Here is a 17,023-nt window from a genome sequence, read left to right as displayed (position 1 = left end):
GACCAGAGAGCGATAGCTTTAGAAGTGGGCGGTAATTAATAATTTTTTTTAGTTTCAAACCTTCTTAAGTAGTTTATATCTTCTATTTTGAATAACTAATTTTAAAGTTTCTTTGTACAACTACATTTTATATGGGACGTTGATCACGATGCCATCATAAAGAAGATATACGACCATCGAATGGGTTGGCGGCTGTAGAAGATGCTGGAGGATGTTCATGAGGGGCGGGACCACCTCGCGACCTGGCTCTGCCCAGAAATAAAGAAGGCTCTGTTAGTTACGTTCACTGGGAGACCGATGAGGGGTTCAGGCATCAGCGTCTCACAAACAGAGCTAACAGGGCATCGGCCAGGTCTTCAAGTATACCGGTGGCTCAGCGACCATCATGAAGACTAAGGCCAGGCTGGTATGTAGTTTCTTTAATTTTGTAATTAACTTAGTTATATTCTTTTACATATCATTACTAGGCATCTTAATCATATTGTTTCAATGCAACATGTGTAGTCAAAATCGTTGGATCGCGAGGCGACATTGGCGGAGACGTTCAAGTACACCCACACGTTGAAGGAAAACAAAGCGAGATTTGCTGATCAGCGGTCTCAGGATCATTATGTGAGTAAACATACATCTCGTCTTCTGATATAAAATTAGAGATTAACTGTATAATTGTCGTACTAATCATAATAACATGTGTTACACAGGAGTCCTACACGCAGAGACTAGAGGCTGCAACTCAGCAATCATAGAAAAGTAGGGAGGACGTCGATAGCTCTGCTGCTTTAGTCGTTGATCCTGATGCAGTTTGGCACGAGACCGCCTCAGCGCTGTACAAGAACCACATATACGGGCTAAGGTCGTTCTTTGCTAGCAGCCTTTGCACCTGCACGTTGAGGACATCGTCCGCCTCTGCCACCAATCGAGCCGTCGACCCTGAGGAAGCCATTGATTTGAGGCTGCAGGTGCAGAAGCTCATCTACAGCCTTCACCAGTAGGCTCAGGAGCTGAACAATTATCGGAAGAGGTATCAGAAGATCCTCACATGCGTGACGGACACGGATGGCCTCAGGCTGGAGTGGAGGGAGCAGTTGGAGCGGCTTCATCGGATGGAGGCTCAGATGCACGCCACTGGCATCATCCCTGCTGGTGGCAGCGGTCCTGCTAATGGCACACAGACATCACCGCTTTCTGTGCCGTCTCATCAGGGCCACAGGAATGAACGACGACGAGGACTACCTAGATCTTTAGTGATTAATGCTTCATTTTATTGTTTCATTGTATTTATTTGATTTACTTCACTTTTAATTTATTTGAATATTTGATCATTTATTTTAAATAATAGGTTTCTATTATTTATAAATTGATCATTAATTGTGTAAAGAGTATATTTAAATAAAAAAAATTAAAATTGACATTACCGTCGGATTTACCAAGGAAATAATCTGACGGTAATAGTGCGGAAAATAACATATTGTGGTGCCAACATTATCGTCGGAAAAATTCGCCAATAACCAAATAGTTTTTCGAGCAGGTAATCCATCGCAGAATCTGACGTTAAATATTTTACCGACGAAGTTTATACCGTCTGATTCCTTCTAACAGTAACTTAATTACCGTTGAATTTCGTTCGTTTTTTTTGACAAAAAATCCGACAATACTCAATATTTTTCTTGTAATGATCGTGCAGATTTTTCTCCTTGCGTCACTGCTCGGCTTCTCCATTATCCACGATGAACCATTTGTTCTACATTCCTCTTCGTCTCTGGCCAGTTGCCACTCCATCATCGTCTCCCACCAGTCGCCACTATGTCGTCGTCTCTGAATGTCTGACTCTCTCGAGTCTCACCACTCCGTCATCATCTCTCGTCACTCGCCCACTCCATCATTGTCTCTGACTCTCCCGCCTCTCTAGTTTCTAGCCGCTTCAGTTACCACACCTTACCTCTTCAGTCTTCAGCTTCTCGAGTCTCTTCATCCCTGTTGCTTGCTGCGCGCCGCACCCTCTTCGTCCTTGCTGCCTGTTGGGTGCCACACTGCTGCTGGTTACTGCCTCCTCCTGCAGACTGGAGTCTTGGACAGTTGGACGCTTGGTAGTTGGTACATTCACAGATTCACTAATATGCCTACTTCATTGCTTTGATTTGGTATTTTGTTTAGTAAAATTTGATTTTATCTTATTTAGTAATAAGAATTTGATTTTGACAAAAGATTGTGTGAATTGTGATATTGTTCTTGCTGTTTAAATAATTAAATGATTTATGTTTGTGTATATTGAGCGTATAAATGGTATAATAATTGAATTAGCATATTGCACTTTAAACAATGTTGTGGGATGTGATTTTTGAGATTTACTCCAATCAATTGGTACCTCACGGTCACTTGTCATTGGTCACTGTAGTTGTGCTGTGCAGCATCTATATTCTTGAATTATTTTACTATCTACATTCTTAATTTAATACTATATTATTGTGTATTTTTTCTTATTGTTTGGTTTATATTTTGTGTTTATAATTTTATATTGCACTTTTAAATTTGTATGGAATTATGAATTATTTTTATTAATCAATTAACTTAGTTTTATAAATTTATCTTTTCAGTAATGAAAAAATATTTTAAAAGAACATTATTGTTGGAATAAAATTTTAAATTATTTGTTATTATTTTAAAGAGTAAAGTATCGTTTTTATCCTCCAACATTTGGGGTAAATCCTAAAGTTGTCCCTAACGTTTAAATCGTCCTATTTAAGTTTCTAACGTTTTAAAATTGGTTCAATGCTGTCCTGCTGTTAGGGATCCGTTAACAGAATTGACAGTCCTGCTGTTAGCGATCCGTTAATAGAATTGACAGCATGACAAAATTGAGACTATTTTGAAACGTTAGGGACTTAATTAGGACGAAAACGTTGGGGACAAAAACGATACATAGAAATAAATTTTAATTTTATCCTTTAATAATATCAATTTTTTATGGTACATAGTTATTCAATTATTTTTTAATCACATTTAAGTAAATTAGACTTAATCACATTACTTTTATTTTAAATAAATTTATTTTTTTATAATTTTACTTTTAAAAATTTTTACTCATCATAAAAGATTTTTATAAATTATGAGTAAAAAAATGATGAGTAATAAAAATAAGTTATAAAATTTTTATTTAGAATTATAAAAATGATGAGTAAAAATAAATTATAAAAATCTTTCGTGATAAGTAAAAATCTTTAAGAATAAAATTATAAAAAAATAAATTTATTTAAAATGAAAGTAATATGATTAAGTGTAATTTACTTAGATGTGATTAAAAAATAATTAAATAACTATATACAGTAAAAAATTGATATTATTAAAGGATAAAATTAAAATTTATTTCTGTGTATCGTTTTTGTCTCCAATGTTTTTGTCCTATTTATATCCCTAACATTTCAAAATCGTCTCAATTTTGTCCCGCTGTCAATTCTGTTAACGGATTCCTAACTGCAGGACAACATTGAACTAACTTTAAAACGTTAGGGATTTAAATAGGACGATTTAAACATTAAGAACAACTTTAGGACTTACCCCAAACGCTGGAAACAAAAACAATACTTTACTCTATTTTAAATTATTATTTTATTATTTTAATATATTGGTTAAATAATTTAAAAAATATTAATATTTTATAATATTATAGTACAATTATAAAATTATTATTATATTATTTCTAAAATTAAATAAAAAATAAATAATTCATTAAATCATATAATTGTATTATAACATATAAATAATTTAGGAGTAATAAATACATGTTTGAGTACGATATATTTTGCTTGTTTGAGTACATTTTATTTAATATTTGTCTCGTTCGTTTATTTATTTAACTAGTATTATGCTCAATTTTATCCATAAAAATGGAACCGAACAATCATGATTGAGGTACTTTTTAATTGTCACTCAGCTATTATATTTTTTATATTATATATGACAAAAATTAATTATATAATAAATATTTTTAAAAAATTTGTATTCTCTATTTTTTGAATTAATTATATTTTAATTATGTAAATTATTAATATAAATATAAATTTTACTTAAAAATTTATTAATATGCTTGATTTATTTTGAGGTTAGTATTGTGATTAAAATGATCTATTTTAATATTAGTGTTAAAATTTACTGATATTATGATTAGATGATAAATTTTGTGAATTAATTGGATAATATACTCATATAATTGTTACTCTTATGGTATTAAATTAAGATATTATTGTAATAATACTAACAAATTTTATATTTATTTTTATATTAATTATTTTTAGAATTTAAAACTTAATTATTCTTAAATATTAATAAAAATATGTATTTTAAATTTAATTTTTAATTTTTAATTATTTTATATTTTTATATTTATATAAAATCAAATCAACCAATTTAACCAATAATTTATCAGTTGAATTAATAAATTCTTGACCGATTCGATTATAAAAACTATTATTTTACCGCATATAGTATAAAATTTGTAATACATTAACTTCTCCAAAACAAACTATAAAATTAAGTAGTCGATTTCACTTTCTTGATCCTTTATAATTTTAAAAGTTTTTATTCAATTTGGATAATTATAGGTAAAATAAAAATCAGTCCACCAATAAAAACAACTTTTAGTATCATCATTACAATCATCATCATCAAATACAAGAGCAACACCAAATTTCCTTGGGAATGATGTCATCTTCTTCATCTATCCCAAAAAACTATCAACCAGTACTAGTAGAGTAATAGTGGTTTGTTTCACTCATCATCACTCATGATCATACACTTTTAGTTTTTTATTTCATTTTATTTAATAATAATAATAATAATAAAGTTTAATTACTATGTTAGTCCCTATAGTTTCGCGAAATTTTCAATTAAATCCTTATACTTTTTTTCCTTTTAATTGAATTCCTACACCAATTTTTTTTTTCAATTAGATCCTTACCGTAACAAAACCGTTTGATTTAACAGAATATTCCATTCCTAAATTGAATATTTCCTCAATTTTTTTCTAAATTCATAAATTGTGTCTCTTTTTTATTTTGAGAAAGACAAAATTAACCATTTACTCTTTTTCCACCTTTTCGTCTCCCTCCTCTGCTCCTGCTTCTCTCTCTCACCTTCATTCCTCCCACCTCCACCGCACCCCCTCATTCCACCCCTGACCACCTTTCCTTCTACTTCCCAAACTCGATTCACCTGCAGCTCATACTTGATCACATACTTCTCCAAGAAACTGGCAAAGTGGACAAGCTCAACTTCCTCTTAATCAATCCCTTCATCAACAAAACCTTAGCAACAGAGCACCTAAGTTTAATTCTCTTCTCCAAGCTAAAAAACAACACCACTGGGCACCTAACAATCATCCCTGAAAGCCAACCCATCTTATTCACCAAGTAATCCATTGTCTTCATTATCTTATCCTCTGAAAGTATCATACAATGTGGGTGCTTCTTGAATGCCATAAGGATGTCATCATCTGACCAACCCCACCTCTTATAAACCTCGTAACAGCGGTTATATATGGATTTGTTACCCTCACCTGAGAACACATGAATGGCCAACACAAAAGTTGTCTTTTTTGGATTAAACCCCATTTCTTTAATCTCCTTAGAAAGCTTTGCAAAGTTTTCCTTTTTCTGCATCAATGCCTCCGGAAAATGAGTCAGTAACAGCGTAACACATGATTCAGGAACATCCATCTCTTTTAGGAGATTGAGGTTTGGTACGAGGTTCTTCTTGTGATCTTCGAGGAAGACCCAAGATGTGTGCTTCAATGAAGCTGCAACCTTTTCATCAGAAATCAACACACTCTTGAGGAAATTGTAAGAGGGTATGATCTGTTTCTCCAAGCTCCGGGTCAAAAGGGTTGGGTCAGCGGTTAGGGTTCTTGCGAGGTTGGTATTGGAAATCCCAATGGAGAGAAAAAATTGAAACTTTGGCAAGAGGATATCTAGGTTTGCTAAGAGGAGCAATGGGCGTTTTCTGATGAGATTTGAAATCTGGGTATCTATGAAACCATGCTCCCTGAGAAGGGTGAGAACTGAGTCTGGTCTTTGAAGGTGAAGCTTTTGGAAAGTAAGAGTAGCAGTGTCTGGAGAGAGACCACATGAGTCAATCAGGTATGAGATTGTGAAATTAGGGTGGTGAGATTGGACTATGCTGTAGCGGGAGATCATTGGTTTAGGGAGTGATAATGATGATGATGGTATCTAGAAGTGGATTGTGGGATGAAATGTGTCATAGTACAAATTGGGAGTCTCAGAATGGAAGTGTAAAGTGTGAAGTGATAGCAAATTGTGTTGTATGACCATTTTTTCCATGAAAGAAGGGAGCTTGTTGGTAGAAGAAGGGTGGAGACAGAAAAAGAGGGCGAGAAGATGATGGAGGTGAGGGTGAAAGAAAAAAGAGAAGGGGTGAGGGTAAATTAGTAAATTTATATTTTATAAACGTTTTTTTAACTTTTACCGTTAATAAGAACTTAATTAAAAAATTTAATATGGTATAGGGACTCAATTAAAAGGAAAAAAAGTATAGGGACCTAATTAAAAATTTTGCAAAACTATAGAGACCAACAGAATAATTAAACCTAATAATAATAATAATAATAATAATAATAATAATAATAATAATAAATTTATACTACAGAAACAAAAATTCCGAAACTTATGATTTAGGTGAACTAGATCAAGCCTATATGTATTTTGTCTACATTAACAAAATTTTCTGAATCTATTACTGTTTTTTAGTATATTTTTTTGTGTTTTCATAAAAAAAGATAAATATGTAACACAATAATAAAACTTTTTTTTTGAAGGAAAATAAGTTCAACACAATCAATGGAGCATACAAGAAACATAAAATAAAATTTTGCAACTTCTACATTATTTCCGACATAGCCATCAACAATATCGGTTACTTTTTGCACCACTCTCTTGAGCAAGAAAATGTCCTAACAACACAATCTACCACTTTCACTGCCTTGTTCTGAAAAATGACCTCATTTCTATACAACCAGATGTTCCATATAACTGAGAAGAATCCCACTAACCATATTTTTCGCACATCTTTTCTCAAAGTCATCGTCCTCCAGCTCTCAAAATGTTCTTTTACGGAGCCTGGGATGCTCCAAACACTACCCACATGACTTATCTATGCGCCCCACACCTGCCAAGCATATTCACACATAACAAACAAATGTTGTACATTTTCAATTTCCTTACTACACATAACACAAATATTATCACTTTGTTTGATAATGCCTAATCTGCTCAAGCAATCCTTTGTATTAACTCGGCCTAGAAGCACAAACCAAGCAAACAACTCTACCCTAGGCGAGACAATTCCTTTCTAGATTCCGTTTGTGAACTTATAGCTGAGAATATCATTTGTCAATGTCTGTACTTGCAAAACCTGCACAAATGAGTTAGTAGTATAAACGCCTTCCTTATCAAATTTTCACACCACTCTATCTTGTGTGTCTGCTATCAGTCTCACAGCTTGCAATGTCTCAAGCATTTAGTTCAAACTGTCAGTCTCCCATTGACGGAGTTCCCTCCTCCAATGGAAGTTCTAAACCCACTATATCCCATCCCAAAATCCACAGTCCCCAATCACAGATCCCTTATTATCTGAAATTAAGTAGAGTCTTGGAAAGGAGTCTTTCAGCTTCCCCAACTGTAGCCATGTATCTTCCCAAAATATGATTAGTCTACCATCGCCTACTTCTATAGCCAACCCGTCAATCATCCTCTGTTTAACATGTTGATCCTTGATTTGCAAGTGACAAATATCTCTCCACGAACATGACTACAATTTACCAGTATCAACCTAGACTTGTCAAAGTTGATGCTCAAAACCGACATAACTTCAAAACACCTCAGGAGTCTCTTGTAATTTCTCACTGTCTCCTCCTTTGGTGGGCAGAACAGTATAGTGTCATCAACAAACTGAAGGTGGGATAACTCTATATTGTCCCTGCCAACTAAGAGAGGAGATATTCTCCTATTTCTTACCGCCTCCCCGATCATCCTGTTCAGCACATCTACAACGAGAACGAATAGAAAAGGTGATAACGGGTCACCTTGTCGAAGCCCTCTTTTCATCTTGAGCGGTTTTGATGGAGCTCCATTAACCATTAGAGATATAGAAGCTGATCTAATGCACTCTGTAATCCATGCCCTCCGTCTTCTTCCGAACCCCATTTTTTCCAATACAATATCAACAAAATTCCATTTGACTCTATCATAGGCTTTCTGGAAGTCTAATTTGATTATAGCTGATGCCTTCTTCTTCAGTTTCAGCCACTGTATAGTTTCACATGCAATTAATGCTCCATCATGTATTCGCCTGTCCTTGACAAATGCACTATGTGATTCTCCAACTAACCCTAGCATTACACTCCTCATTCTTCTTGTCAATACTTTTGATATGACCTTGTAGATGCAGCCTACCATACTGATCGGTCTTAGGTCCTTTATCTCCTTCGCGCCCACATACTTCGGAGCCAACGCTACCCAAGTAATATTGGAGTCTGCTGGAAATCTCTCCGTCTCAAAGAAGCTCATCATAGCTTTAGTGAATTCCACTCCAATCTCCTCCCAACATCTTTTTATAAAATTCATATTGTATCCATCACTACCCAGAGCCTTAGATGATTCACAGTCCCATACTGCCTCCTTTATTTCCTCCTCCGTCGGTAACACCTCTAGTGCTTGAGCTTCCTCCATCTCCAAGCGATTAACTAAACCATCTCGAAAACCGATATTTGGCGACTCGTCCTTGTGGTATAGCTTCCTGTAGAAATCTCTAATAGCAACCTTAATCCGTGCATGATTCCTTACCAACCTTCCATTAATCATTAAAGACTCGATCCGGTTATTCCTTCTTCTTGCTGATGCAATATTATGAAAGTATCTGGTATTCCTATCCATCTCCTTGGCATGCTTAGACCTAGACATTTGCTTCCAGTGTATATCTTGCCTTTCATACCATACCTCACGGCATCTTACCAATGCCTTTCTTCTTGCTTCTACTGTAACATCATATACTCCGTTGCTAACTATATCATCCACTTTCTTGATCTCGTCCTCAAACCTTTGGATCTTGTCACGTATATTTCCAAAGTGCTGCTTGTGCCATCTACCCAGTGGTTTTGTCAGCGCTTTCAGTTTATCCAAGAACTGCACATCTCCCAATCCCCTCCATTCTTCCTTCATCATCTTTAGAAAGCCTTCATGCGTGAACCATGCGTTTAAACTCGGAACGGTCTTGGTCCTTGAGCTATTCTTCTATCTTCCACTATCAGAGGACAATGATCTAATAAGCCCCGCGGGCCTCCTCTTGGGCGAGTATTTGGGTACGCATCTAGCCATTTCAAGCTAACCAGGCTTCTATCAATACGACTGCATGACTGGCCTCGAAACCATGTATACTTGCGATCATTGATTGCCAAGTCCACCAACTCCATATCATTTAGCCATGCTTTGAAATCTTCAGCAGAAGCTGACAAGTTGGTCGCCCCTTTTCTTTCCTCTACACGCACAATCTCGTTGAAATTTCCTATGTAGCAAAATGGAGTTTGACACAATCCTGTAATATAGCTTAATTCCTCCCACAGTAAGAGTTTTTCGTCTCTCACATGCGGGCCATACACCAGACAAATTGCACAGTGAAAATTATCTTTGGTCATCACTCCTTCTACACATAACCACCTATCTCCTTTATAGTAATTCATCAATTTAATGCTAATTCATCCCAAATTAATAGTAGACCTCCGAAAGCTCCAACAGAAGTAACACACTCCCAACAAGCTCTATCATTACCCCAAATTCTATCTACATCATATTTGTTCACCACTTCTTTTTTTGTTTCTATCAACCCCAACATATCTAATCTAAACTTATTTTTGAAGTTTTTTTATCATGTTCAGTTTTGCAACACCTCTCAACCCCCTAACATTCCAAGAGTTTAAAATCATTTATAAACTTTATTACACACCTGCTTACGGCATTTTGGACGACTTCTTCTGGTTTTCTCCTTTTGTTTTGACTGTCTTCACTTCAGAGCTATGGCCTCGTTTTTCTCCTGAAAGATTGCTATGATGTCTTCCTCATCACTGCATGGTATTGCTCCTGTTTCGACCGCCAGTTTCCAGGCTTTTTTATTCTCTGCCATTTCCTCCTCCCAACTCCGCATTTGCTTATTACCTCTGCACATCGCTGTGTCTTCGTGTATATCCACCTCTGAGCCAAACTCTTCCACTACTTGGTCCTCAGGTTCTCTTGCTTTCCCAATCCCAAAATCTTCTCCCAGACCCACGACTTCCCCTACCATGAACTTCCTGCCTCTTCTGTATCACCGGTTGCATTTCCTTCTTCTTGTGCACCCATTTTTGTCATTTCAATTGTACCTTCATATAACATATGTACTTCTCTAACCAGCCCTCTTCCTTCCATCTCAACTTGCTCCGAATTACTGCTCTTCCTATTGGTAATTTCTAATTGGTGGTCAGTTGTAGCGTCTCCTGCATCCTATTCGTGCTCCTCATGTCCGCACCTTGCTTCGTCCTCCGCCTCGACACCGGCATACTGACCATGGCTCCCTTCTTCTACAGTGTCTCCTGGCACTTCGCCACAGTCACGATGTGCTACTACTGCAAGCCCGCATAGTATCGCATCCTCTTCTCTCCGCTGACGTCCTGGAAGGGTTAAGGGAGACGGTGGTTTCCGAGGGCACTCGTTCAACCGGGTCACAGCCTGTTCGCACTCCTCATGGCTGCCTCTTAGTCCGTCCTCCTCGTCCACCACTGCAGGTCGTCCCTCGCGCGTTGCTTCTCCAACGGTTCCTTGCACTACGCCGTGCTCAATTTGGATGCCCGCACGCTTGCCCAGGTTCTCTTCATCTTCTCTCTGCTGGCGTCATGCAACTGCTAGTGGATGCGCTGGGTTCTTCGCACTTACACCAAACCGGGTCGCTGTCTCTGGAACCGGGTCAGCCCTACCCGGATCTGATAACACAAGGCCAACCTCCTTCCTTTGGGCCTTGGTCTTCTTATTTTTGCCACCATCATGTTTTAATTTGTTGGGCCTTTTTGTTTTTAGCCCGTTAATAACTCTCCCCTTGAATTTTGAATGCCTTTTTTCCTGACCAAAAAAGGAATAATATCTTCCAATCTCCTCGTAATTATATGATAACGTGCAATCCAAGTCATCGTCTGTTTGATTTGCAACTGACGCCTTGAAATTTTCCTTTCCCTTAATTAGGGCATCATTACTACTCACATAATTGCTATTTGAATTTTGGAAATTCCATTCATTTAATTAATACGGTAGAATCCCGACTCTGCCGGATCCCTACTGACTGCCATTGGCTCTGCTCCGCTACTAACTTCGTCTCTTCCATTATCCTGCTGCTTATCTTCCCTTACCACTACGCGACCAGCTTCTTCGTCGACCTTCAGGTCCGGAAAGCATTCTTCTCCATACACCTCTCCACCCGCCTCTTTTACAAGGACATCGAATCCGCTCGTTCCAATAGTGATATGAATCCACTCATTAATCATACCGAACATACAAGTGTCAATCATAACTCGTCCAACACTAAACGAGTTACATGATTTTAAGTTGTCACACTTTACCACCTCCCCCCATTGATCTCCCAGTTTGGTAAAAGTCTCTGTTGACCAAGCATGCAGCGGTACTCCATAGCATTCTAACCATATTCTTCTTGTCTCACTCCTCTCACTCTCATCCCATCTCCATATCATATGTAACAGTTTTAAAAGCTTGTTCATTCTGAAAGTGTATGCTTCCTCCGCACTAGACACCGTGTCAAACGTTAGCATTACTTTGTAGGCGCCCAATTCCCGTACATGCGTTACGCATGGCCATTCATTATGAATCTTTTGTCGGAGTGTCTGAAAATTGATCATCGTCTTTGTTCCACCCACAATACTCCTTTGTAGCCATACAACATTATCTTTTGCCACTGAAATTTCTATTTTCTTGGTCCACCCATTCTTATTTGTGTCCTTAACAACCGGCTCTCTCGGAGTCTTTTCCACCTTCTCTTCTTCCTTTCTTGGCTCCCTATGCTACTGCTGTAGGCTACCTTCTTCCCTTTGTCTTGTAACGCTTTCTACTTCTTTTCCTTTAGTCTCTTTCACGTCGGATCTTCTTCTGTACTTTGCTTCTGCTACGAACATTCTTTTCCCCCGCAGCACCATATTATTCATTTATGCAATAGCCTTCAACGCTCCTCCCTTTGTGGTATACCGCACAAATGCAAAGAGATATATCTGTCCATTCTTGTTCTTCCTTGACAGGTAAATGTCTATAATCCTGCCTGTTCAATTGAACAGATTGAAATTTTTCTTTTTGATATATCCACCGGAAGATTGTCTACAAATACAGAGAAAGAATCTAGCTCCAATCGATGATACTCTTCCTTGTTCCAGATTCTAGGGTCCTTTCCGTGATTGGTCGTTTGTCTATTGCTACCCCTCTCATTGTTCCCCCACCCCATGTTTCCCCTCACTTGCTCTCTCTCTCTCATTCTCTCTTCTAGTTCATACCATAGAGCCACTATAATTCTCTCATTCTTTCATTCTCTCTCATTTTCTCATTCTAACACATTAATAAAACTATTAAGAGAAAAGACAAAGAGAGATTTACTTAAAAAAAAAGTTATTAAAATATGTCAAATTTTTTATTATATTTTTATTTTGTGTCATAAAATTCAAATTTTTTTTTTGTTAAATTGAAATAATACTTTAATATTAAAAGTCTAGTCTAGAAAATTATTCTTCACTTAAAATATGATAGTACAAATTATTCTTCTTTGTTTTGTCTTTTATTCTATTTTTAGAAGACAAAAATAAAAGATCTCTTACATAATTATTTTAATAGATATTATAACATCTAAGATTTAACCTATTTTAATGATTAAGTTCAAAAAATTTAAAAAGTGGTCTTAGATTCAGCCTTTTTTTTTAGGCCATTAACAACTTTCGTCTTTGCGTATTAATTAGCAATTTTTATTATGGACAATTAACAGTGGAGATGATGGAGAGGACGTACTATCTCACAAAGAATGGTTTGAGTTTTTTGTGGTCAAAATAGATAATAATTTAGTCGGTACTCACTTTTATATAGAGAAAAAAATTCGAACTCATATCTTTATAATATATATTTCGGTTCTTTTTACTTGTAAGAAATTTATTTAGCAAAATATACATTTTAAAAATTTTACTACTTTATTTCGAACCTTAGCCAATTTAGTTTAGCATTCTACTTAACTAAGGTTACCCAAGATTCCCTTAATGACACATATATTTGATATAACTATACTAGATGTACGTTAAAATCAATTATTAAAATTAGTCATTATGATAAAATACATATTAAAATATAAAATATATATTAAAAAAAGTTAAATTATATGTAGAGAATTTTTTGGGGCCAACAATTTTAATATTTTTGACCATCATTTGATAAATACAAATACTAAATTATTATTTTACTAATTTATGTGTACAAATTTTAAAAAAACATAAATGTAAATTATATTGATTCATAGGTACAAATTATATTAATTCATATATGTAAAACTCAAGTAAATATACGTGTAAATTATATATTTTTTGTATAGAGTATAAATTATTATTAGCTGAGTGCTAATTAAAAATAATAATATTTACTAATAATATAATATTACTCTTATTACACATATATAAATACATGTTGACTAATTCTAATAGTTTATTTTAGTGTGTAAATAATATTTTTTTATCCGATATATCATGCGTGATGCGTTTGTTGTTGGTGGTAACACTATCCTCTCGTCACCATTAACGAAACCCTTTGTTTCCTCCTTGTTTATAGATTCTTCAACCAATCTCATGTTTATTATAATCCCTCATATGGGATTGTCCTTGTCTTGTTTTTTAATTGATAGAGAAAGACAATTAGTTTCTTCAATCAATTCTTTTATTATTACATGATGAAATTTGCAATAACTTTTTATATTTATTGGATGCCTTTATGAAAATTTCATAGTGGATCTCACGTCAGACAATAATGAAGATATGGAGAAACAGACACAAGTTTATTAAATTAAACAAATTACGCATGGTAATGTTAACATGGAAATATCTCTTGAGGATTCAAGGTTAACAAAAATGATATAATGGCCATAATATATATTTTTTAAACTGTTCTCATAATTTATTAGTCCCATAAGAAACTTAAAATAAAATTGCAACTTTTCAGTTTGGATAAATTGTATCGTAAAGAAAATATATCCATAGAAATAATCTCCACGTACAAGCTTTTTTACTATACAAATTTTACAAGTCCTCAATATTTTTTATCCCTAAAACGCGCTTCTTATAGCACGTATGTTTCACGCGCTTTTTTAACAGATTTTTCAATCAATCAACGCGCGAATATATAGCTTCCTTTTTCGAAAGGATTTCGTTTCCTTTTTTGAATTTCTTCTGCATTTTCTTGCCTTCTCTCTTCGATCTCTTTCGTGCGTTTTCTCTCCCTTCTCCTTCGCCATTTACATAAGTTTCTCTCTCTGTTCTCTTTCTTCATTTTTCTCATTTTCCATTGTTTCTGAAATAAAGCTCTGAAATCGTTTTGAAGATAATGGATGATTCAACTTCAGATTGTCAGCTGAACTAGAGCGAAGTAGATTTCGAATTTGAATCCAATGAAGTTCCTAAGGTGTGGTTTAGTTCCAGTTAATAATTGAATCTGAATTTGATCCAGTTAGCAGTTTATAATTGTGTAGCTAAATAATGCATGAACCTTGTCTGTGAAATTTGCTGTTCATTATTTTTTGTTTGAATTGAATCTAATGTACTAGTTCTGATGAATTTTCTACATTTTATATCAGACGTTCGAGTATAAATCATGAATATTTGGGTGTATTTCAGGAAAGTTTTGGTGTATTTACAGTTTATGACTTTTCATCTCACTAAGGGTGAATTGTCTTATTGTTTTAGTTGGATTGTTTTAGTTTCTGTTTAATGATGATTCATGAATCTGATTTTTGTCATTTTTTTATGATGGTTTTATAGTTGTATTTGCATTCTATAGTTTATGCTTGTTTTAATATGGTGTATTTTTTGTGTATTTTACAATTCCTCTGTGGTGTTTATGAGCAGTTTGTTCTCCACATACAAGTATTTTTCTCATACAAGTCTTCTCCTCTTTTTATTATTTTGAATCCAATTTAAGTGGTTGAGGTGTGGTTTAATTTAGAAGAAAAAAATGCAGTATTAAAGGAAACATTTTTCTGTACAAAAATGCTATTTGTACACTAAAATCAGCAACCAATATATTTGTGTATAAATACATGTGTGGTTTAATTTATTTTCAATGTATATTTGTATTCCAGTATATATTTTATACTGGTGGTTGACTTTGATGGCTAATTTTAGTGTACACGTAACATAACTCATTTCTATATTTGCAGCAAATTTGGGTGTAAAATGACGATATTTGGGTGTAACACGAAGATATTTGGGTGTAAAACGAAGATATTTTGGTGTATTTTTATTCTGATAAGTTCTGCATAATTCAAAACTCTTCCTCTTTCTCCTCCTTATCTTCTTCTGCTGCCTCTTTTTTTTTCATCATCATCACCATCTTCTTTTTTTTATTCATTTTTTCCTTTTTGTTTTACCTTCTCAAGTTTTTTCTTGTTTTACTCTCTTAACATGAATAAAAACAAAAAAATCAAACAAAGAAGAAGAAGAAACACATAATGCTCCAAAATTACTTAGAAGAGGATGAACTTACATTCATTTAACTATAAGAAAGAAAGAAATAAGAAAAAGAAGAAGAAAAAAATGCAGCATTAAAGGAAATATTTTTCTATACAAAAATGTTATTGGTACACTAAAATCATCCACCAATGTATTTGTGTATAAATACATGTGTGGTTTAATTTATTTTCAATGTATATTTGTATTCCAGTATGTATTTTATACTGGTGGCTGACTTTGGCGGTTGATTTTAGTGTACACGTAGCATAATTTATTTCTGTATTTGCAGCAAATTTGGGTGTAAAACAAAGATATTTGGGTGTAACACAAAGATATTTGGGTGTATTTTAAGAAATTTTAGGTGTATTTTTATTTTGATAAGTTCTGCATAATTTAGAATTCTTTCTCTTCCTCCTCCTCATCTTCTGTTGATTCTTTTTTTTTTTCATCATCATCGCCATCTTCTTTTTCTTCTTTTTCTTATTCATCTTTTCCTTTTTATTTTACCTTCTCAAGTTTTTTCTTGTTTTACTCTCTTAAATAGAATAAAAACAAAAAAATCAAATAAAGAAAAAGAAAAAACACATAATGCTGCAAAATTACTTGAAAGAGGGTGAACTTACATTCATTTAACTAAAAGAAAGAAAGAAATAAGAAAAAGAAGAAGAAAAAGAAAAAAAATGCAGCTTTAGAGGAAATATTTTTCTGTACCAAAATGCTATTTGTACACTAAAATCAGCTACTAAAATCATCCACCAATGTATTTGTGTATAAATACATGTGTGGTTTAATTTATTTTAAATGTATATTTGTATTCCAGTATGTATTTTATACTGGTGGCTGACTTTGGTGGTTGATTTTAGTATACACGTAGCATAACTCATTTCTGTATTTGCAGCAAATTTGGGTGTAAAACGAAGATATTTGGGTGTAACACGAAAATATTTAGGTGTAAAACAAAGATATTTGGGTGTATTGTTATTCTGATAAGTTATACATAATTCATAACTCTTCCTCTTCTTCCTCCTTATCTTCTGTTGCTTCTTCTTTTCCATCTTCTTATTTCATATTCTTATAATTCTTTTTAGGAGGAAAAAATCAAATAAGAAGAAAAAAATACATAATGTTGCAAAATCAAAAGAAGAAGGAAGAGAAACACGACGATGAAGATGAAACATGCGAAGAAAAAGGAGGAGAAACACGGAAAAAGGAGAAGAAGAAAGAAGAAGAGAAAGATGA

The 17,023-nt window shown here is 34.4% G+C and overlaps 1 protein-coding gene across 1 annotated transcript; it reads right to left on the bottom strand.

Annotated features, from left to right (window-relative positions):
- Positions 1–5,225: 5,225 nt before the first annotated feature.
- LOC112759008 (uncharacterized) lies at positions 5,226–6,220 on the bottom strand. Its single transcript, XM_025807812.2, has one exon. It carries the CDS (start codon positions 6,186–6,188, stop codon positions 5,226–5,228), a length of 963 nt encoding a protein of 320 aa, XP_025663597.1. The 5' UTR covers positions 6,189–6,220.
- Positions 6,221–17,023: the final 10,803 nt, after the last annotated feature.

The sequence above is a fragment of the Arachis hypogaea genome, chromosome 16 (assembly GCF_003086295.3).
Source record: "Arachis hypogaea cultivar Tifrunner chromosome 16, arahy.Tifrunner.gnm2.J5K5, whole genome shotgun sequence".
In the NCBI taxonomy this organism is placed as follows: domain Eukaryota; kingdom Viridiplantae; phylum Streptophyta; class Magnoliopsida; order Fabales; family Fabaceae; genus Arachis; species Arachis hypogaea.
Note: the sequence above shows the minus strand (reverse complement) of the source record. Positions and strands in the feature narration are given on the sequence as shown.

Bases quoted from the DNA above. Each gene is read 5' to 3' on its own strand.
- LOC112759008 (XM_025807812.2), bottom strand. From the start codon at position 6,188: ATGATCTCCCGCTACAGCATAGTCCAATCTCACCACCCTAATTTCACA.